General features: G+C 40.8%; 2 protein-coding genes and 1 long non-coding RNA gene across 5 annotated transcripts in view; 1 reads left to right on the top strand and 2 right to left on the bottom strand.

The window, feature by feature from the left end:
- The window catches only part of sall4 (spalt-like transcription factor 4), a 29,378-nt gene extending 23,449 nt beyond the window's left edge, over positions 1-5,929 (bottom strand). Inside the window, exon 1 of the mRNA XM_076877924.1 lies at positions 5,347-5,929. The gene's annotated coding sequence lies outside the window, so the exon portion shown is untranslated. The remainder of the gene's footprint in view (positions 1-5,346) is intronic.
- A 107-nt stretch (positions 5,930-6,036) lies between these two features.
- On the bottom strand, positions 6,037-10,338 carry zfp64 (zinc finger protein 64 homolog (mouse)). Of its 3 annotated transcripts, XM_004560319.4 has the most exons (7): positions 10,088-10,338; positions 9,894-9,922; positions 9,755-9,818; positions 9,534-9,677; positions 8,427-8,489; positions 8,085-8,336; positions 6,037-7,978 (listed from the first exon to the last, which is right to left on the bottom strand). In XM_004560319.4, the coding sequence occupies exons 1-7, from the start codon at positions 10,107-10,109 to the stop codon at positions 6,567-6,569; spliced, it is 1,986 nt and encodes a 661-aa protein (XP_004560376.1). In that variant the 5' UTR covers positions 10,110-10,338; the 3' UTR covers positions 6,037-6,566. The 3 variants fall into 3 exon arrangements, with proteins under 3 accessions (XP_004560376.1, XP_076734041.1, XP_076734042.1); XM_076877926.1 differs by having other exon boundaries at positions 9,755-9,922; XM_076877927.1 differs by lacking the exon at positions 9,894-9,922.
- Positions 10,339-10,845: 507 nt separating this feature from the next.
- LOC143414173 (uncharacterized) lies at positions 10,846-17,381 on the top strand. The gene is made up of 4 exons (XR_013094698.1): positions 10,846-10,995; positions 11,170-11,300; positions 13,003-13,065; positions 17,230-17,381. It is a non-coding gene; the product is annotated as an uncharacterized LOC143414173 (long non-coding RNA).
- The last annotated feature ends 4,564 nt before the right edge of the window (positions 17,382-21,945 follow it).

The following is a 21,945-nucleotide window of genomic DNA, read 5'->3' as shown; positions in this document are numbered from 1 at the left end:
CTCATCAGTGCTTTTAGGGCATTGTTGTTATCTCCGTGGCCAGGTCAGACTTATCTCACAGAAGGAACTGTATGTGAACAGAAACAATAGGCTTGATTGAGTGCATTCCCCACAAGGTGTTAGGTTACACGAGCCTGGTTTATTTAATAGATGATATCTGTCTGAAGGCACTTTGCCACATGATCTTTATCGCAAGCGAAATGGTGCATTATTCATAAACTAATTAATTTTCTGTCATGAAGACGTGATAGCAGGAAACAACCCGAGTCGACTTCATAACAGGGTAATACAATCGAGTTCGAGCAGAGAACTGCAAGAAAAAAATATGTAACTAATCGATTAGTCATTTTAAAAATCATATCCAACAATGCCAATTATTTAATTTACATGTGAAGAAAATACATCTCATCCATAAGTCCTTGTGCATTCATTCATAGGCTCACATACCCCCTGCTTGATTTTTAAACAGACACAATGCAATGCAATTAGCTTAACAAAGAAAATGGTAATCCACGAGCCGGTATGAGTGCATGGGTGGGGTGCATCTGTAACGACCCGAGAATGACTCTGAGAATGCTTCTGAGGAATTTTCACACCAATAAGCTGCAGGAGAGCCAGACTGAAACAGCAAAGTAGTGCAACTGAGAAAACAGGGGGGAAAAAACCCAACTTCCATTCAAAAAAAGCATGAATTTCACAAAGCCTGCCTCCTATGCTTTAGTCAGGGGTTCGAATGTAAATGTCTAAACATTATTATGAAAATAAAGCCATTAATTAAACGGCGCAAAAAACACAAACCAGGCATCCTAGTCTGTATTTACATTTATCAGTAACAGTAAGATCCATTATCAGACCACCAGCAGATACATAGCTGGGGGTAGATTCACATATGCTAATAAAGCAGATGTCCAGAGTCCTCAACACATTCCAGGCAGCCTATAAAAACAAAGTGTCTTTCTTCCCCCAGGAGCAGTGCCCCATCCCTGACTGTCTCCAACAGTCACAAAGATTCATATAAACACTTGGTGTTATAACCTGATGATCCCAGCCGTGCTCAGGCTCTCCCTGCCACTGTCCCTAAAACAACCACAGCATTTTGATCTCTTCAGACTACAGCTCCCCTCGTTTTGGGAGTACTCTGCATGTTTGGCCAAGGTGTTGGTCATTGTTTGAAACATTTCTATGACACTGGAAGTTTCGGCCAACGGCTCTGTGTCACTGCTGTCCAGTGTGCTGGACTCCAGCTAAATTCATCAGCCATTGTTTTCTCTGAGCAGGCATTTATGATGTCACTGCAAACATAAGCTTTGTCCTCAGATGAAGGATCAGCCAAGGTTCGTGCCCTTATGGGGTCAAACAAACATCAAATATGGACAGGCTATGACTTTCCATGGGGTTGGGTGGACATTATGGTGGCACAAAGACAACTTTATTTAAAGGTTAAAAAAGGCTGGCCATCCCCAGTTCACCAAAGCTTTTTCACTAGTAACAGTAAAACTGGAAATGTCTTCTTCTCTATCGTATTAATTGTAATATTAATACTAGTAAAGAGTCTAAATCTTACCCTTCATCTCTTCACCATTCCATTCCTGAGCATCTCAAACATTTCTATGGCTCTGCCAGTGACTCCTGCAGTGCAGTAAATGATCAACAATGATTATTACACAAACAAGATACACTGAAGAAATTATAGGTAGGATGCAATAAATGTATGTAGGGCCACCACAACAGATTTAGAAATATAAAAGTATTTCTGCAGTTCATTAAAAAGAAAATGTTTTAATTAAGTAAAATACATCAAACACACAAAAAGAATAAAAACTGGGGAGATTTTTGACGGGGATGCAGTTTTAAAACCCCCACATTTCTCAGGTGAAGTGTTTCAGATCCACCAAAGGCTTCAGTGTTTCCCATTGTGTAAGAATTATTGAGGCAGCAGTATCTGTGCGCATTAAGCACTCTGAAAGCACACATGGTAAACAAAGACTTAAGCGCATACACAAGCATGTGCGCGCACACGCACACACAACAATGGCTTGTATGTCAAAAGATTAGATTTCCATCGTGTTTGTTGTTTTAGGATAAGGCATGCGTGAACAGAGAAAATATTTTGCTTGCTCATAGGCATCTGCTGAGAACCAATGGAATTTCTAAAATTGTAAATAGGTTTGTTTGCTTATGCAACAGTTTTGTTCCTTCTTTGAGGACAATATTCACAGTTAACACATAAGTATTGATTCAAAAGCCACATGTGTAAAAAGCAACTCCTACCAGGGACTAACAACCAGTGTGTCCTTATAATAAACACATCAGTAATTGTACAAATCCTCTTATTATCAAACTTACTATGACTGCAATTATGGAATGCTTAACAACAATCAAATCACCGTATAAAGGCAGTCTGATGAAAACAAATGTTGAAGCACACAAAAACTGACTGTGCTGCTCTGCAAACTATGAGACTATGCGGACAGAGAACACACAAAGCAACATGCTGACATATGAGAATGATCAAAGGTTGTCGCAAAACCGAGCATAAAAAAACAAATCCCATATCTGCGCAGAGCCAAACCTGATGGCCCAAGACTAACACTTGGCTCGGGTTCCCAGCAAAACCTGCATCCGACCATATATGGAATAAAAGAAAACAACTGAGTGCTTGTTTCCCTTTGAATATACGGCACTGATGTGCACGGCCAAAATCATTAAAACATGCATTTGTATAGGGTTAGCGGCACAGAAACAAGACAGGAAAACAATAGCTAAATGTCTTTGTTCCTGAATCACAAAAGCTGATAGCCGGGTTATTTGCATTCACAAGATTACGTGCAGCTATCGCTGCAAAACGGTGAAGCCCACATTGTCACAGAGGAATAAAAGACATTATTTTAAAAGGCACTGGCTCTGTGTTGAAGAGCAGGAGATACTGTAGCATTCTTTTGTCCACTAAAGGACTTTTATGGGCTCTTGTGCTCCCACTGAAGCCATGCCTATTGGCTCAAAATTATACTTATTTTGCTGCCCCCACCCCGAGGACTGGTTTTAAACTCTGCTTTCAATCTTAAAGTAACAACAACAAAAGGGCCTGTCAGAGTAATGCTTCCTGACAGCCCAAGATAGACGACAAAAGACAAAAACAACACCCCAAACACTCAAATGCTAAATAAATACCACAAAATAGTGTCAAAGCTTTGAGAGAGTGTGAAAAACTCAAGAATCACAGGAACAAATTTGAGCAGCTTTGAATTGTGCCCGAGTTCATTAAAGAAGAACAAACATGCAGCGTGAAATATACAACCACCCACAGAGGCAAAGTCATTTTAAATCCAGAGTTTGCCCTAAAGTGATACTATCGATTCCTCTCGTAGACGCTACAATCGCCTAATAATGTCTCAGCAAATAATCACATTGCATTCAGAAAAGCAAATTGAGGTGTCTTTTTGTCCCTCGGCTGATCACATACCGCTTTCATCATGAATTTCTATCAGAAAGACAAAAAGAATTGAACACAGACAAGATAAAAGCCTCCAGTGCACTAAGAAATCAAAATTCACTTAAGATGTCAATAGTGTCACAGCCAGAAGATGCCTGCATCGGAAAAACAAATCCATATCAATACTTCGCCAATCAGTTAATTTCATTAAGGCATTCAATGCCATTTACTGATGGGATTGCAAATTGTGTGCAAACAAACCAAAGGTCAGAGATGCACTGTTGAACCGAGGGACAGATTGTATCTGAAGGAATGAAAAACTGTTTGGACTCGGTGGCTGATTAATAGCTACCTCTGATGACAGAAGTGGACAAACTCAATTCATTTAGGTTTATTTTACTACCATTTTCACACTATTTAGAGCACCGGCAGTTTTTTGCCAAAGTGTCATCTTGTTCTGGTTGTTGTCCATCTTTCCATCACCTGGTCCTTTCTGGATCTATTTATGTCCAGAAGGAATGCATCACAAGTTACGATTTCTTTAAGCAGCTGTGAGTGGAAATTGCTTTTTGGGAAGCCATTTATGGCCCCCATTCAAAGGCTGGCATCTCAAACACAGGAAGGAAGGAACACAGAAGTGCTATACAGTATGAAGAGCTTCATTTTAAACTCATCCTAGCATTTATCAAAAAAAGAAAAGCAAGCAAAGCTTTAGGATTTGCCAAGAGAATGCACTCTAGTTAGCTTTGAAATATGAAAACAAGCTTACAGACCAAATTGGGTATGATTTATACTGTAACCAATTCACTATTTTTTCCAAAAAATGTAAACAGAATAAAATAAATAAATATAACAACTCTCTTCAAACCTTCTCCCCAAGTAGGGCTCTTAAGACATTGTAACCCATAGAAAAGGCACTTAACCCAGCTATGACGTCACATGTGGAAGAGGAGAAGGGGGAAAGAAAGGGTCTGTCCTCCTCAAGGGTGCTTAGGATTATGGCCTGGAAGTCTGTTAGATAATAGATCAAAGAGATACATCAGAGTGCTTTGTGGTTTTCCCACATAACACTCATCTTCATGCATAATGGAATTTCAGGATTTTTTCCCCCCTAGTTCCACCTGAAGAAGAGGTGACACAGAGTGGTTCGAAAAATCTGAGTTTGAGTGCAGGCACTCATAATGCAACCCAAGTGCAGAACTGATGCAGATTTAGTGTTTGCATGCTGCTCTCTTTGTGGTACATTCTTCACTATAAGCTGGCTTTATGTTGCTTAAATAATACAAGAAACAGAACCTAACTTCAGATTTTCCCTTCTATTTAGGAGCAAAATGAGTATTTTGATCTGTCTTTTAATTTCAATGTAGAAAATAGAGAAATAGTAGAAAAAGCACAGCAAACAATCTAAAGAGCTTGCTTAAGTTACATAAATGCACAAACAAAAACCAAACATGGTAACCACCATCTACGAATAAGATTTTAGTAGTAGTTTCTGTGGCATCTGGTGGTGGCGTCATATTTATTAAAAGTTAGCACTGTTATCCATGGAAGCTTTTTTCTGTCACTGGAAATAATTGAAGTTGAAATTTTAAGTTATCCTGGGTTATACAATGGATTATATTTCAAACGATTAGATTTCTACCATGTTTGTTGTTTGAGGACCTGCGTGAACAGAAAATAAGTGTAGCATTTTAATTTGATAGGTCAAATACTGCATTCACACGTAAAACAATTATTAGCAAATGTGGGCTAAAGCTAGCACTCAAACCAATCAGCACACAATTAGCATAGTTTGGATACACCCAAGTCTCTAAAACAATACGCCTAACCCTTTCATAAGGATGTCTCAAATTAGCACCCTTAATTTTCAGTTCAAAGCAGAATTCACAAAATAAGTAACTATGCTTTCTTACCCAGCTAGGCTAGCTGTTTTCCATATCCAGTGTTTATGCTAAGGTAGCTGTCTCCTGCTCCTTTATTGACAGACACAGCAGTCATTTCATATCAAACTATTCTTGGCTAGCACTTTCAAAAAGACAAAACCTTCAAGTGAGTAGCAGTCGTATCTTATAGAAACACAATGGTATAAAAAAGTGCAGCATTTCTCAAGAAAATTAGTAGTATGGGGATATTATAGAAAAGCCATCCTTCATATATTTTCAGTGTTAAAGCACACACACTACAGTAATACCCTTACTAGCTAGAGTCCCCTGTCTAAAACAGACACCAACTCTCTCAACCTACAGTGCTGGCAAACATGTTTTTTAAACCATCAAACCACTTCATCTGAGTTTGTGGCCATGCTGAGCGAGAAAATGTAAGAGTCTGCTTCAGCAGAGCCATTAGTGCTCAGAGACCAGAAAGAAATCAATGGTCAAGTGTTTACACAGGAGAATCCTATTCAGGTGCAGCATCCGCTCTCTGCAAATACTAAGTGCTTAAGTCTGAATGTAAAAATAGGAAGAATAATAGAAAGCAGCAAGCAAAAAACTGGCTCTTTATTGAAAAATCTATCGGGAATGCGAGTCGCCTTTTAGAAGCTAAGACCTTGATATGCAGCCTAATGCTTTCTACAATTGACATCTACTTTTTCAGATTCAGAATGAGGGCTTGAAAAAAATATTTATTTTTAACAAAAGCTATACATACAGAATATGTATAATCAATACCACGGGGCAGCAGTACACTTACAGTCTGAATACTCCATAAAGCAGAGCAAGTTTCATTATATACTCTCATCACTCTGCTGCCACCTAATGGACAAACATAAAAAATACATCATACAAATACATTCAGTCACTTTCACATTTTGTTAATTTGCGGAATTATTCTTTTATTTCTTTGTATGATGTTGCTTTAAATTAAACCTGATTTCAATTAAATATTGTAACTGAAATATGGTTTAATTTCAATTTTTGATGCCTGCAAATATAACACTTGAAAATACAGTGCATGAAACAATGTTAAAATTGATGTTTTATTCTAAAATGTTAAGACTAAACAAACGACACCTCCAAAGCCAACAGTCTTGCTATTTTAGTGGTTACCGTTAGATCTACAAGTTACTATCAGCAGAGAAATAGCTTATGATGCAGTTACTGTCTTTTTAACTTTCAGAAACACACAACGCTGTTCACTGTGGGATGCTTTCGAGTGTGTGTGAATTGGAATAGAGTGCATGAGGGGAGAGCTGATCCACCGTGCTCTGCTGAGGAGACACTATAAGTGGAACGCCGTGGATGACCACATTCTGGCTGCCCAGGCTGATGTTTGGCACCAGTAATGCACTTTCCTCACAGTGTAAGGCACTCTCCTCAACCGTCACCATCTCTGCTGGCTTGGACATGTCCACATCAGGCAGAGGTGCTGTGGTCACCAAAGCAGAGTTTCCTTCCGTAACCACTGTAATCTCTGTGCCACCTTCCTGGATCAAAGCATTGAGCCCCTCCAGTTCAGAGCAGGTGGTGATGAACGTCTGTGTGCTGCTGCTCGAGTCCTGAGCGGTTATGGCCGTTTGCATCAGGGCCTGGTGGAGCGGGTTGCTGGCATCGTCGGTGCTGAGTTGAGTCAGGAGGACAGTCTGGGGTTCAAGAGTGGCTTCTGTGGTTTGGGATGAACCGAGTGGTTGTACAGGCGCCAGCAGGTTGACCTGCTGGATCATGGAGTTAACTACCATGTCCTGGTTTTCTGGGCTAAGCAAGACCATGTTGCTCTTATTCTGGCCATCCCCACCAGTTGAGAGCAAGGGGTTATCCTGGCCTAACGGGTGAGATACAATGATTTTAAGCTGTGTATTACTATAAGGAGGCATTGGGTTACACGGGATAGGAACTTCGAGCTCAGAGCTGGTTTGTGACATGGTAACGGGAACCAAGTTAACTGCTTCTGCTGGGGTAGAGAGCTGGAGTTGCAACACACTCTGAGTGTCCCGATGCTGCTTTTTGTGGCTCCGCAGGGAGTCCTCCCTCACAAACGAAGCGTCACACGAGTCGCAGCAAAAGGCTCGAGCTGCATCTAGTTTGGCTCGATACCGAGAGCTGACAGGCTTCGGAGAGTCGGTGCCTAAATTTTTGCCTCCACCTCTGCCTCCTTTCCCACCGCTGCCTTTTTCAAGCTTATCCGACTGACACTTCTTCTTGTGAATGACAAGATTGCTGCGCTGCTTAGAGGCAAAGTTGCAGAAGTCACATTTGAAAGGGCGGTCTTCAGAGTGGATCCGCTCGTGGACCTTGAGCGCCCCCTTGCTGGAGCAGGAGTAAGTGCACTTGGAACACTGAATGGGCTGAGTGGGTTGGTGTTCTCTCAAGTGTTGTCGCAGAGCAGTCTTGTTGGCACACTTGAAATCACAGTGCACGCACTGAAAGGAGTTCTCCGTACCATGTTTGATCTGAATGTGCGATTTCAGGTTTCCTTTCATGGCGCAGCAGTACTCACAAAAGTCACATTTGTAAGGCTTTTCGCCGGAGTGAATCCGGATGTGCCTCTTCAGGTCTGAGTTTATTTTGAACTTTGCATCGCATTGTTGGCACTGAAAAGGTGCATCCCCTTAGAAAATAAATACATAAACAAAATAAAGCCAGTTTTAATACCAGTCTCTAAGCTACAACTGTCACACAGCTGCTGACAATTTTGGATTTTTTTGGCTACCTACCTGTGTGAGAGCGGAGATGCACGGTAAGTTGGCTGGAGTTGCGGCTGGCGTAAGGACAGATCTGGCATTTGAATGGCCGTTCATCATAGTGGATGCGCAGGTGCTTCTTCAGGCTGCTGCTGTCTGCTGCTGCATAGGGACAGTGTTTACATTTGTGTGGCTTCTCACCTGTGTGCGAGCGGCTGTGCATGTTCAGCTTGTCCCGCCGACTGAAGCGTTTGTGGCACAGTTCACATTCAAATGGCTTCTCACCTGGATGGCAGACAGAAAAACAACTGGGGTTAAACCTTACTCTAAAGGGGTTTTGCAACTGAAGAACATATTTTGAAAGCATTAGCGTACCGGTGTGAGTTTTAAGATGCCGTTCCATGTCTTTTTGGCCATACTGTGTCTTGAAAGTGCAACCTGTAGATTGTAAAAAAAACAAAACAAACATTTTCTTAAATTGTGTGCAGCCTCTGCATTTGTGAAAAGTCCAATCAACACTGTACTAAATAAATACAGTGCTGTGAAAAAGTTCCCGATTTCTTTCTTCTTCTTCTTTTGCCTATTTGTCACTCTGTTGATGCTTTGTGCCCATAAATTTGTGGGGGTGCGTTTATAAAACTCTTTTATGGTTGTTTTTACTTGTGTCATTTTGTACATTTTAGTTCTACTTTACTGCCTCTCTTTTCAATTTTTTGCTGATGCACAGCATTTTGTGTCAGCGGTGGCTGTTTTACAGCACTTTCCAAAACTGGAATGGAATTTTGAACTTGCCAATGTGTTTTTTGGATTATTGTCCTGCTGCATAAGCCAAACTGATTTTGTAGTAGAGAGCAGAATTCATGGTTCTTTGAATTATAGCTAGTCATCCAGGTCCTGAAGGAGTAAAGCAGCCCAAGACCATCACAATACCACCATGTTTGACTGTTGGTATGATGTTGTTTATGAAATGCTGTGACAGGATGCAAACCTGCCAAAAAGTTAAACTTTTGTCTCAACAGTCCACAGAATATTTTCCTAAAGTCAAGTTTTGCACAGTCTCTTTATTATTGTTGAATAATGATCACTAGCTTTAACTGAGGTAAGTAAGGCTTAGAGTTCCTTAGATGCTTAGATGGGTTCTTTTGTGACCCCCTGGATGCTCCATCGATGCACTCTTGGGTGTAATTTTGTTATTTATGGATTACTTTGCTTGATTATCTTTTCACACAGGGCAGCTTTGGATAGCTTTTTTTATTCTAATAAATAATAAATGAAATTAGCATTTAAAAACTGTATTTTGTATATACTTGGGTTTTCTTCGTATTTTACTTAATAAAGTTTGCTTGATGATATGGAACAGGAAAGTGAAGGAGGCAAATAGTTTTTACAGCTATTAATGGTATGGGGCTTGAGTGGCAGGAAGTGCAGTTCTTCCTGTTAGAGATTGAAGATCTGTGTTCATCAGCAGCAAGAGGCACCAACCTGAGAAACAGCAGCTGTGTCTCTTTGAAGTCAGGGCAGGTTTTAGTTTTTTGGAAGGTGTCTTTGGGGCTTTGGTCATCTTTTTGACACCTCTCACAACACAGGTCTGGTAGGTCTCCTCAAAAATAAACTCAGTGCTGGAGTCTGAAAATAATTTGACAGGCAAAGTAAATTTTTCATTCAAATTATGGACAGCAAAAGCAGAAAGAGGAGTATGTTACCTGTGAGAGTGGATGTGGCAGTAGTGGTTGGGGTGTCAGGTGTGGACAGGAAACATTCATTTTGCTTATGGGCGAGAAAGACCTTATAATTATTGTACTGCTTTTTGCAGGAGCCACAGATGTGGATATCTGGGCTCACCTCCACCACCACAGAATGACCTGCAGCCACTTCGGATGGCAGAGAACACAAAACAGGAAATAACGACTTCATAGGACGTTGCATAATGTACATCTGTGAAAGTGATTACAAGATAGCTACAATAATTTGGAGCTAAATCGTGATATCATAGATTTGTCTTCCAGTTATGAATTTTAGCAACTGTTTTGTTTTACCTTCAGCGGTGTATGCAGCCATTTTCGAGGTGGTTTTGCTGGAGATCAGCTCATTTTCTGTGTCCTCGCTGCGTCCATTGTAGTTTTAAAACATGCCGACTGGGGTCAAAAAGTAGCCAATGAAACATCACTACCTATTTCCAACTGCGAAATCTACCACGGTTTGCATATCAATAGAACTAGCACTTCACTTCTCTGCCGACTCCACGTTTTACGACATTCTACGTTGGGTTTGCGGCAACCGCACAAGGCTTTGCTGGTGTCGTCATATGCTGCTTTGAGAAACGTGGGAAAATCAAACTACAAAGTCTGATCACAAATCAACTTATAAGTCATTAAATAATACTATTAATAAAGCTATCTGACTTAGTGTTTGACTGTCCTATTTAGAATAAACCAATATCTATTTAACACTGTGTTAATTCTTTTGCAAACCGGGATTTTAAAAGCTGAAATTGCGTATTTATGAGCACTTGAACGCAACATCGTTGTGTGGTGGTGCCCCCGGCCCATTCGAGGTCTTCAGGCTCTGCTTTCCAGATGCTGAACAAAACTAAATCTGATTTCAAAATTTAAAATTCTTTAAAAACAGAAAGTATATTATTTAAAGGTTTAACGAGTAGCTGCATTAGTTGACTTGGAGAGGATAGTAGCTATTAGCTTACCTCTTTGTTCCTAGAAAGCCACCAAAACGGTTACTACTTATTAGAAATGTCACAAAGAGAGGCAACGATGGCTTTTACATGCATGTTGAAACTATTTGTTGGGCCATATAAATGTCAAATTCTAACTTACGTAGGCACGGAAATCAGCAGTTAGCTTTATTGTTTACTCTAGGCAGCAGAATATTGCCTTAACACTTGCTGTGGTGCCTGCAGCGACTTAATAGAGTATTGCTCGTGTGCAAGGTAAGCTTTCAGATGGTAGGCTACTTAAATATACATGCTCTACCATTTTCAAGTAAGGGCAATTTGCTTGGTTGTTGGTGTGAGTGAATGAGAATGCCTCTTTTTTTTATGCCAGAGCAGTTGTGCTAGTGTGAATAAGCCATGAAAGTGACTGACATACAGCTCCATTTTCAGTGGCAGGTCCTTAACTGCCTGATTGCCACTGTGAAGCTCAGGAATTTCCTTACGCTGACTTTCCTGCATGGCAAAGGCATAGGACTGATTCCTTCCCTGCTGAAACAGCAAATCCTTGAGACAGACAGGAGGTACACACACATATTTAAGTACACTAGACACATGAACACACACACTTAGACTTGCAAGGCCTTTCATAGCCTACCCACATGAATGTGACTAGTTGATTATCACCCTATTTGACTTATGATTTCACGTATAATCCATAAATGTTCAGTTAGTGATATGGTAAATGTATTGATGATATTATTAACAAAGTACTGTTTTCTTAGCAGTTTGAAATTTGATGACACAGCTCAGAAGGAGACATGGAGACATGAAAATGAGCTAATTAAATAAATAATTGCATCTGACTAAAGAGTGTGCAAATTGCATTCACATAAATCCCCCCCTCCCTCGCAAATTCAGTATACTTAAATGTACATCAAAAGACCACATTTACATGTGACACCCAAATGATTTAGTGGTGGTGTAATAAAAAAAAAAGACTTATGTCCCTCCCGCCCTTCTCCCAGCAGTGAAGAACTGGCCAAAATGCTCCCTACTTTGATCTAGAACTGTAAATCTGTTTTTCTCACTTTTCACACTCGAAGCTTAGGATTCTTCTTTCTCTCATATGATTGAGCAGTTTGGTCACTTCGTTAAGTTCAGAAACACTGCAATAACCGCAGTGAAAATATTCCCAAACAACAATTGTAGTCATTTATTATTTGGGCAGATCGTTTTTCCACTTAATGATTTGAAATATCAGAAAGTAACAAGAAGTGCTCATCACAGTTTTTCCCAGTTTATATGTTTCAGTTTCTGCTCAAAATAATTTAAGATCCAGAGATATTAAATTTCAGTGATATGAAGAAGAAAAACATGTAACAAGTTGAAACCAATAAAAATTTGTTGTTTTACATCCCCCCAAAAAACCCAAAACAAAAGAAAAAAAAAATCCATAAACTGAATTATCTAATTGTTGTCATTGTTTTCACTTGAACTAATCAATCAGTTCACTATTTGATTAATTTCCAATAGCTCCTGGTTGAGCACACTGCATAGTCTTGATTGTGTTTTCCCTAGGCTTCCATCTCTTGTTAGAAAACAATAAAAGCACTTTCAGTTTTTGCATTCAGAAACAAACTATCATTTGGACATCCAGCTGTGCCAGTCCTAATTTGTAGACATGCCCCTTTCCCATTCATTGAGACACCCGTGTATTTGGTGAGTGATGTAATGTCCCTCTTTTCCCCAATGAGACAAGGGCAACAATAGGGGGGAGTGCCTCTGTCACATTATTTTCCCCCATCGAGGCACGCCAGCTGCTTACAGTTGCTTAATGGCTACGAGCTGTCACAAGGCATCACAGCCCACTGCCACACAGGAGCGGCAGATGCTTTAATTGCACAATGACTTGTAGGTTGTCAACAGCAATTATACCAGGCTTCCACCTGAGGGCACCCAAAGAACACCGTCGACTCACTTCACAGACATAAGCCTCAAAAGCCGACTGCTGCACGCAAACCTGATCTCTCTCGCTTGCATCCAGATAAGAGCTGCCGATGGATTCCAAGTCTCCTCTAAGCTTAATGGTTTACCCATGTTCTGCAAGGATAAGGGCAGCATTGTCAGACACAAGACTCAGGACCCCAAAATCATATTTAGACATAAAATATTTACCCAGCTTTGTCACCTTAGGGCCCACTGCCCACCGTGCTGCGGCAGGTTGTGGTGTGCAGAGTTTGAGTAATTTTGCTCATTATTAATTCATGCAATTTTTTTTTTCAGGCGAAGCTCATTTGCTGCCGCCAGTCCTAAGATTATCATCATTAAGAGGAGGCAAATAAATTGGTGAGTTCAGAGCTGTGCTGCAACCTGCTTCAACCCGCATTTGTTCTTATATGTTAATGATTTGTTATTTGTACAGTTCCAAGAAAATAAGATAGATTTGTTGTCCGTTCTATTTCTAGACAGTCCTTAACTCAGGAAACCAAAACACGCACGGCGACCTTTGGTTTGTGTCGTGTCAAATTGAATGGCTAAAAGATGTCCCATGTCCCGAGTTTGTTTTGAGCCATAAGACAAATTATACACACATGTATGAATTCCTTTGGTCAACAGCTGCCATCTCAGCATCAGATAAAACAGAGCCAAAGTCTGGGAACCATCAGATGCCTCTGACACTCCCACTTTATCATATAAGAAAAAAAAGACACTGTACACAAGCATGCGCACAAACACACACATTTGCACAGCAAGCAAGTGCAGCCGTGCTACACACAAAAGGCGCACATGCTCACACGCAAATCAGTGCTATGCTCTTTGTATCTGCCAAGTGATGCAGATGATAGGGCTGCATATGAGTGCATGCAAACCAGAGAGGAGAGGGTACATGTGGCTTCATAGACAATAGCAGGCCATAGCCCTGGGAGGAGTGTGTGCAATCCCAAGGAACATGCTGGGGTATAAATTAAGACAAAAATGTTAACCCCCCCCCCACTTTAAAAATAATGTAGTTTAGAATTGTCTGTATTGTCAAGTATTAAGATCTAGCGTGGTAGCATGCATTAATGCAAATGTGGCCGTAGTAGCAAATAAATAATTAGGTTTCTTCTCTCCATCTTTAAGGTGCACGTCGCTTAAAATAGATGATATTTTTGTCATCTGTTCTGTCATGTTTATCAGTGCAGTCTGCTTTGGAAAGAAGGTTCTGTAGGTTGTGTTTCACTTTAGTGTCAGCAGGGGGTGTCCAAAAGCAGTCCAGAGAAAGAGACCCCTGTGCTTGTTTGAAGCAGCTTACAAGGCACTGCTCCAGTTTGTAGTAGCTGACATTTTGGAACCAGTGGGTCAGCAAAATGGAGAAACCATGGAGATGTATCAAAACCAGTGAGACTTTTGATCACAGGATTGTTGTGTGTAATTTATTATGGGCCTTTGGTTATTCTTTATCGCGAGTCCTAATTATTTTCGGTGGGAAGTGACCGTTACTGTGAGCGCACGAGTAGTTTTCAGGTGTTGCTTTCTTCTTCCAAGTAGAGCAGAGGAGGAAATGAGGCCATGGGCCGAATATTTCAGGTTTAGGCCGATCTATGGAGCTAAATCTAAACAAAAGGCATGTGCATGCTGTGTGCGCGTGTGTGTCCGTGGTTGTGATGTGTGAGTATGAGTGCGCGTGCATACATTTTTTTGTGTGAAATTGTCAATGATGTCACAATGGAAGAGAGAATCTTGATAGTTAGACAGATAACAATGAGGGCGGCTTATTCATGCCCTCCACACACACATACGCACGTGCACACACACACCTATAGTCACACACACAGCATCATCATCGTCACAGAGGGAGCAAGGCTCATAATTGGACAGAGGTGTCTGTAGATAATGAAGCCAGACCTCACACCTGCCAAACCTTGGGGATTTCTCTTGACTGGCCACTTAAATCTTCCTCACTCTGTGGGTCTGGAGGGCAAGAGAGTGAGTAAGGAACTAATGGAAAAAAAGCATGCGCTACAGGGAGGATCCCTGTCAGCACGAATGTAGTGCGGACCCCCACCCCCCACCCCGGCTAACGCAGCCCCCACAGCTCGTTCCATACAGCACCCACCTCACTTCACTTCACTGTAAATCCTCTGGTGTCAAGGATTTCAGACGGAAATGGGGAAATGCTGCACCAGCTATTTTGTTTCAAACTCTCAAAACACTCGCTTCTCCCAAGTTGTCTTTGGTGACAGCGTTGTGTGCGGGAAGCGTATTGTGCCAGCTTTTAGTGGGGTGTCATTCGAGGTGCTGAAAGGGAAATCAGATAGACGCTTCAACGGAGAAATACTTCTATATAGAAAGTTTACCTGACAGTCATCAGTGACGGTGTGACACTATATCACTGGTAGCAAAAAGCTACACCAATTAGGGATCGAGTTTACTCTGGCAAAATCTTAACAATTTAAGGGCAACAAAATGGGATTTCACTCTGTCTTTCTTCATGACTCGATCCGTAAATGAGGGTTGGAAATCATTGTCATTCAGTATACAGATTAGGCACGGATATAAAAGCAGTGGAGAGATTTCTGCTTATATGTTATTCTTTTGTTTTTGTGTTCCATAAAACCACAGACAGCAACAAGACACCAGGGGGTTATCACTCTTTGTTAGCTTGTCATGAAGTCAGCCATGCCAGTTTTAACATATGAGCTTGTGTCTGCTGTCAAAGGGTTGTAGTGGTAAATGGTGAGAATCAATAACTTTGTAGTGCTAACAGACACAAATAGAGACTGGTAGCTTTGCTTGTTTAGCCGTATCCAGATGGCCTGAGTATATTTGTCATATTTTATTCTTTATCCTGCAGATATTGGATAAAAAGGATAAACACGCACCTGTCAAACTCTGCTGTTTTGTGGAAGCTGTTTTGTGCTTCTTATGCTACCCGACGCCAAGTCATGCATTAATGCTTTGACTTTAGGGCTGGAACAAGGTTACAGAGGGAGCTTCAATCATTTTTCTCTGTTTTCAGGAGGAATTTTCATACAGAGACAGTAGCGGTTCTCCTGATGGAGATTTGCATGTGCATCTAAATAGACAACAGCGTTACACGGAAAGAAACAGGATAATGTTCACAGCAGGATAATGTGCACCATTTGATTGGGTGCAATGAATGAATGAAATCATCACCTTTGGAATGAGGCTTTTATTCGGAATGAAAGGGGTCAGAAAACTTCTCTTATCTTGGATACTTTCGGGTCATTTTTCCAATGTCCAGGGCAAGTTGGGAGGTAAGTGAGCCCAGGTGGCTTTCCTGGACGGTGATACCCAGGAGGGAAATCTTGTAATCAACGGCAACAAAACCAAGCTTCCACGGTGATGGATAGTCTTGCATGTCCACCTAGTGTCTGCGCTAGGAGTGCTCAGCATACGTGGGCGATAGCTCACCTCATCCTCCCGTGTGATAGATGGATATGGATAGACAAAAAGCTGTGTGAGTGCAGCCAGTTTTGGGAAATTCGCTGTAACCGTAGACCCCGAGTCATCATCGTCCCATCTTTTACCAGCTTTAGACACTTTTAGTCGTCGGGCAACATTCGCTAATGTGGATCTTCTTTCCAAATTGCGATGATAAGCAACGCTGAAATGTGCCCTGAAATGAAATCACACGGAAACCGAAAGCTTATCAAGATGAAACTGTGCAATAATACAAGAATTATCCATCACCATCCATCATGTATTTGTTTGCAGGAAACAGATTACATGGATCTTAATTGAAATATTATTTTACCTTCATTTGAATTATTTATGCGTTTGCTGACTAGATTCATACCTCAGAGAAAAACATGAACACATTATGTGATGCAAGAATGTGAGTGTGTATTTGTGAGTATTTCTCATATATTATTCAAAGTGTAGAGTCAGAATATGGTCTTACGTAGCCATATGAAGGATATCAAAGGGCCCATCTTTGATACAATTTATTTGAGATCCACTGGCCAGAGCCGAGCTGTCCATTGGCCTTACATCGCTAATGAGATCGGGGGTAAAATTGAGAGTGGTGGGCTGGCTGTCATCCGCTAGGTGATGGTTTTAAGACTAAGCAGTGATACTTCATTAATTAACCTTCACATTCTATGTAGATCTGCTCATCAAGATGCAGTTAATTAAAGAAAGGTCATTCCAAGGGCTGCTGGGAAGCGGCATTATTACAATGGAGGGATGGCACTGCTTTGAGCGAGATAACACGGGGGAGGGGGCAGGGAGGAGGCGATCACCCAGTCATCACTGAAATGGCAGAGCGGCTAGCCAAAGCCAGTTTCTGAACTCCTGATGTGGACCGCCATGGTTCAAGAAAAAGGAAAAATGTATTTTTTAGTTGTTTGTGTTTTTATTTCTTAGTTTCCCTCCTCTTTTTATATAGAAATACACTGTTGAAAGGCTCTAATGGAGAAAACCTCACTAAAATATTCATTACACTCAATCGACAGCATCTATCTTTTAGCATCTCACTATAGTTTTTCTGCTTTCTTTTTGCAGCCCTGTTTCTTTCCTGCCAATTCCTCGGATGAATTTTACTTACTCTGACCTTGCTCGGTGTTCAGAAAAAAAAATGCCATCTTGAAATAAATAAAAGGCCAGGAGCTCAGCGACATATAAAATAGTTATGTGTCATCTGTAAGTGAAATCCACTTCAGGTTAGTGACTTATTCATTTCAATTTCCTGCTGTCTATATATATATTTCTATATATGTATCTATCTTTGTCACTGTCTACTAAAGCACAGCTCAAAATATGTAGTCTTGTTTCAGAAAGTGGATCAAATAGGTACTGTGTTTTGTTCTAAAAGTCACTGGTATATGTCAATATGCCTCTGAGGCTTTTATCAGTCACAAAGTGATTGTTTTTGTGCCGGCCTACATGCCAACCTAAGGACAGCAGCAGCTGGAGCGTACTATGAAATAACGCGTCTATACAATTGCCTCTTGGCCAATCGCACAAGTGAGATCAGACTTAGTGTTACAAATGGCTTTCTGTAATGTTTTTGCCAAGTTTTATTTTTTGATAATGGCACCCCCCTCCCCTCAGCGCTGTCTTGTTTGGAACCTTGGTGTCAGTTTTTCAAAATGTTGCTTTGCTGCAAAATTGCAGCGAGACATCGGCACCTCCCCTGTGTCCACTCAGTCCTCCTGTAGTCATCCCTGAGTGTCTTTTGGCATTGCTTCCTATGGCAGGTGTAGAGACAAACGAGAAACAGTGCTCAAACCTGCACGCGCTTGCATTCAAGGATGTGTGTGTGTGTCTCTCTCTATATATATATGTGTGTGTGTGTGCGTGCGCGTGCATGTGTGTATATCCCTCCTACTCTGCAACGATACAGTAACTGCTGACCCCGGACACAGTGCCATTATGGCAGACGAGCAGGGCTCCCCTGGCAGCGGCTGGAGCGGCTGGTTGCTAGGTGGAGAGACATTACCGCGGGCCTCTGCAATAATTTATCCTAAGAGCGCGGCGAGCCGTCATGTAGCCCCTGACAGAGAGCTGCAGTACTTTATCTGCCTGCCTGTAAATCAGCCATGTGTGGGTGCAGACGGCAACATTGTTTGATCTCTTTCAGACACTCTAATAATCTGCTCCCCTCTGATTGATACCTTCACACAACAAAGCACATTACACCAGCACACCACAGCAGCCATCAGTGTGTGCGTGTATGTGTGAGTGTGTACGTGCATGCGCCGACGTCTAGCTGTATGAAAAGTGTTCACGCTTGTGTGTGTGCGTCTTTCTGGTGGTCATCAGTATTGCCAGTGGCCAAGGGAGGGAGGAAAGGGGATGAATTAGTCTTCTGCAGAAACAGAGAGTCATTTGGAGTCTCTAAACCAATGACAGGGTAAAGGGTTCACAAAACGATCACTGGATAAAAGGAGGGGCAGGAAGGGAGAGGAAGTGCCACAAAACTAAAAACAAAATACAGCAAAGAGGATAGCAGAAACAGTTATTCTTCTATTAAATGGTGGCCGCTATCACAAGTGCTATTTTTTTAAGGAGTAGAGCCCGCTGTTGATGTAGATACATGCAATCAGAAGCAGCTTATGTATGAAAATATTTAATTCAGGCTTTTATAATTGCAGACTCTACAATGTATTTTCTTGCAAGGAAAAAAATATATTTGGATGAAAAATGTTGCCCTCTTTGGTTTTCAATACAGCAAACATGTTTGAAAATGAATGTTTGGTCTAGGCTTTAACAAACATAGAACTACACAGCTGAATGCTCAGATTTTTTCCCTTAAAATGCTGATATCTTTTCATGCCATCCATGGCCTTCTTTCAGCTCAAAGTGAATTGCATCCTTTCCAAATTGCCTTCCAACTCCTTGCTTGATATGGCTCATATACAAAGGAGAGCAATGTCCCGTCCAACAATACCCATACCATTTGTGCTGCTCAGCTTCAGAATGTCATTGGTTTGAGTGTGACAATAAAACATAACTCCACCTTTTCTGTGGGTTGCATTGGAACATAGCTTCCAATTATTCAGCCCCAAATTCAATAGCAATTTTCTGCTCAATGAAATAGTGGTTTCAATCTCTAGAGTAATGTCACTTTAGAGAGATTTTCAAAATGGCATGTCTGTGAGTGAATAGATGGACGCGGGAGGATTCATTTTGCTTGAGGAAATGATACTTGTCTGCTGAAGCTTGTCATTTATTGATGAAGAGAATTCCTCCTCACATACTATAGAATGGACAGACATAGTGTACAGACGTAGTGGGGTTTTTTCTGGGCAGATTTTTAGTTTTTAGTAAGTGTTTCTAAAAAGGATAAAAGATGCCAGCCAGATGCATAACGTTACGGTTGTGTTTGGTCAGATGGAGCCCATTTTGCTTCAGTGCAGCATTAAAAGTAGCACTGAACAATAAAAAAAATGCAATTATAAGTGTGTTTGTGTGTAATGTATCAGTAGCCCATCCAGGGCCCCATAATGAATGCAATGCAACGTGCGATCACTGAGCCGTGCGTATGCCCCGCTCAATGCATCTCTGAAAATAAACAGAGCAATGGAAATGGTTCTCATTAGTGTTGTTTTCATATTAAGTCCCTCAGACAAGGTTGACAAACCCAGCTCCCTGTGCCAGGCTCCTCGGGGACCATCGCTTCAATACAGCTAGGGCAAACAACACCAGCCGATACCAACACCATTACCACCTCCTATAGTTACTTATCCTCCCCTCCCTCCCTGCGGAGTGCTCTGTCTACACAGACCAGAGGAAAATGCATTAAGATCTTCCAGCAGCATAGAGAAAGAGTCCTGCTTTCATTTATCACTATTGCTATTGGCCCTAAAAGGGACAAATGTCTGTTCTCCATCTCTGAGCAATTGGAATTGGAGAAATGTGTGCTGTGTGTGTGAGATGGAAGCTATTTTGTGCTCCAGAGACGATCCACTGCGAGGCTGTTTAGCAGGAAGGGAACAGGTGTGCTGAGCTTCTGGCTTCCACCATGTGTTCCAGTTGTTTCATCTGCACCTGTTTCCCCGAGTCCTGTATATGATGATCAAAACACTTTATTAACCATAAAGTGCTCTCGCTCATATGCCACAATGTCACTGTCTGTATCAGGCACATATCATTAGAAATAATTAAGTCGTGTGGCGCGTATTATTGTGTCACAAGTTACATTAACAAGGAAAACATGTCCAACCTAAACTTGAATATGCTACTTTTGCAGATTAATAAATAATGATTTAAACTACAGTAGAAATAGCTCGTGCAAGAATATAGTCGGCAGCAGCAGTAAGGAGACGCAGGCTCCATGGCGTTGTGATCTGTTTATATTAAAGTACAGCTTTCTAAACAATAACAGTGGCATTGCCATAAAGAACCGAAAGAAGTTGTGCTGTGTCGGTTACACATATTTCTCAAATACATGAAAGCACTGTTTCATCTATATGTGGCTGCATGTAACAAGTTTGATTGTAATTGTGATCAAAGCCATGCTGAGATGTGATATTTGCAGCAGATAAACAAATTTGAAAATCTAAAATTTGTCTAATAAGATAAAAATGAAGTGTGAAACTTGTGATGGTCTTGACACACTCATGATTTTAACAGAGAAGTTATTTGTTCAAGGCAGACAAAATGAAATGAAGTGAAAATATGCCATCGCTGCTTAACTTTAGGTGCCTTGAGACTACTATTGTTGTGAACTGGCTCCATATGTACATAAAAGCCAATCAGTCATGTTGTTCATACATAAAGTTAGAGAGATACAAGTTAAATCTGGATTTATGTTTTGTGTAATTTGCCGGTAGGAAAGAACTACAAAATTAAACAGGTGCATAGCTGCAACTTTGAAGTCAGCCGATAAGTACACTATGCATGCTGAATGTTTAGTGTAACACTACCCCAACACATGTTGTCACGTAACCATTAAAATGTGAAAAAAACCTTCTTATAAAGGACTGTAAGTGTTTTTCCTCCAAAATTGGTTAATATCTTCATTATGTTTTTTAATTAAAAGATGATGAAAAATACCAACTTTATAGGGCAAAAATGACACCTGTGGACTTGTTGAGTTCAACCAAAAATAAAGAACATAATGGTTATCACTTTACTTTCATGTAACATAATCAGAAGCTTGAACTTTGACACCTATGACTGTTTTTAGGTTGTACAGAAATGTGTCTTTCTTGAATGCCTGAAGATAATCTTTTCCAACCTTGCTCAAATATCCACTCAAACTCATGCATGAACTCAAATCTCAGGGTCGCTGATATCTCATCATGGCAGCATTCTTGTAAAGTCACAGGAAAAAAACTGTTTTGCAAAAACATGAACTTTGGCTGAAGGATGAACTGGTTGGAATTTGGTATTTGAAGGTCAAGATCACCTTGACAAAATGTTTTTTTGGTTATAACTCAGTAATCTTCTAACAATGGTGGTACCATTTTACCAAATAACTCACCAAATATTATAATAAATAATAAATAATGATATTTGGTGGTTTAAAAATTTATATAAAAATTTGATATCCTGACAAATCGCTATTTTTTCCCCCTAACATTTTATATTTATAATTATTTATTTGCTCATTTATGTTTTGACTCTTCTCAGATTGGCTGAGTGTTTGTAGCGTTTTAAACACCTGTTGTCAACAGGGATGCTACAGAGTGCCCACTGGTGGACAAAGCATGCAACAGCCACACTTATGATTGAAGGGTGTTTCTCCTGTCTCCCCTGTACTTTCACATTTTA

This window comes from Maylandia zebra, linkage group LG20, assembly GCF_041146795.1.
Source record: "Maylandia zebra isolate NMK-2024a linkage group LG20, Mzebra_GT3a, whole genome shotgun sequence".
NCBI lineage: Eukaryota > Metazoa > Chordata > Actinopteri > Cichliformes > Cichlidae > Maylandia > Maylandia zebra.
Note: the sequence above shows the minus strand (reverse complement) of the source record. Positions and strands in the feature narration are given on the sequence as shown.

Excerpts from the sequence above, each read along its gene's own strand:
- zfp64 (XM_076877926.1), bottom strand. The coding sequence starts at position 10,109 with ATGGCTGCATACACCGCTGAAG. Across the intron at positions 9,923-10,087 it reads GGCTGCATACACCGCTGAAG|TGGCTGCAGGTCATTCTGTG; the intron begins GTAAAACAAAAC and ends TGCCATCCGAAG. Across the intron at positions 7,979-8,084 it reads GCATCTCCGCTCTCACACAG|GGGATGCACCTTTTCAGTGC; the intron begins GTAGGTAGCCAA and ends TTATTTTCTAAG.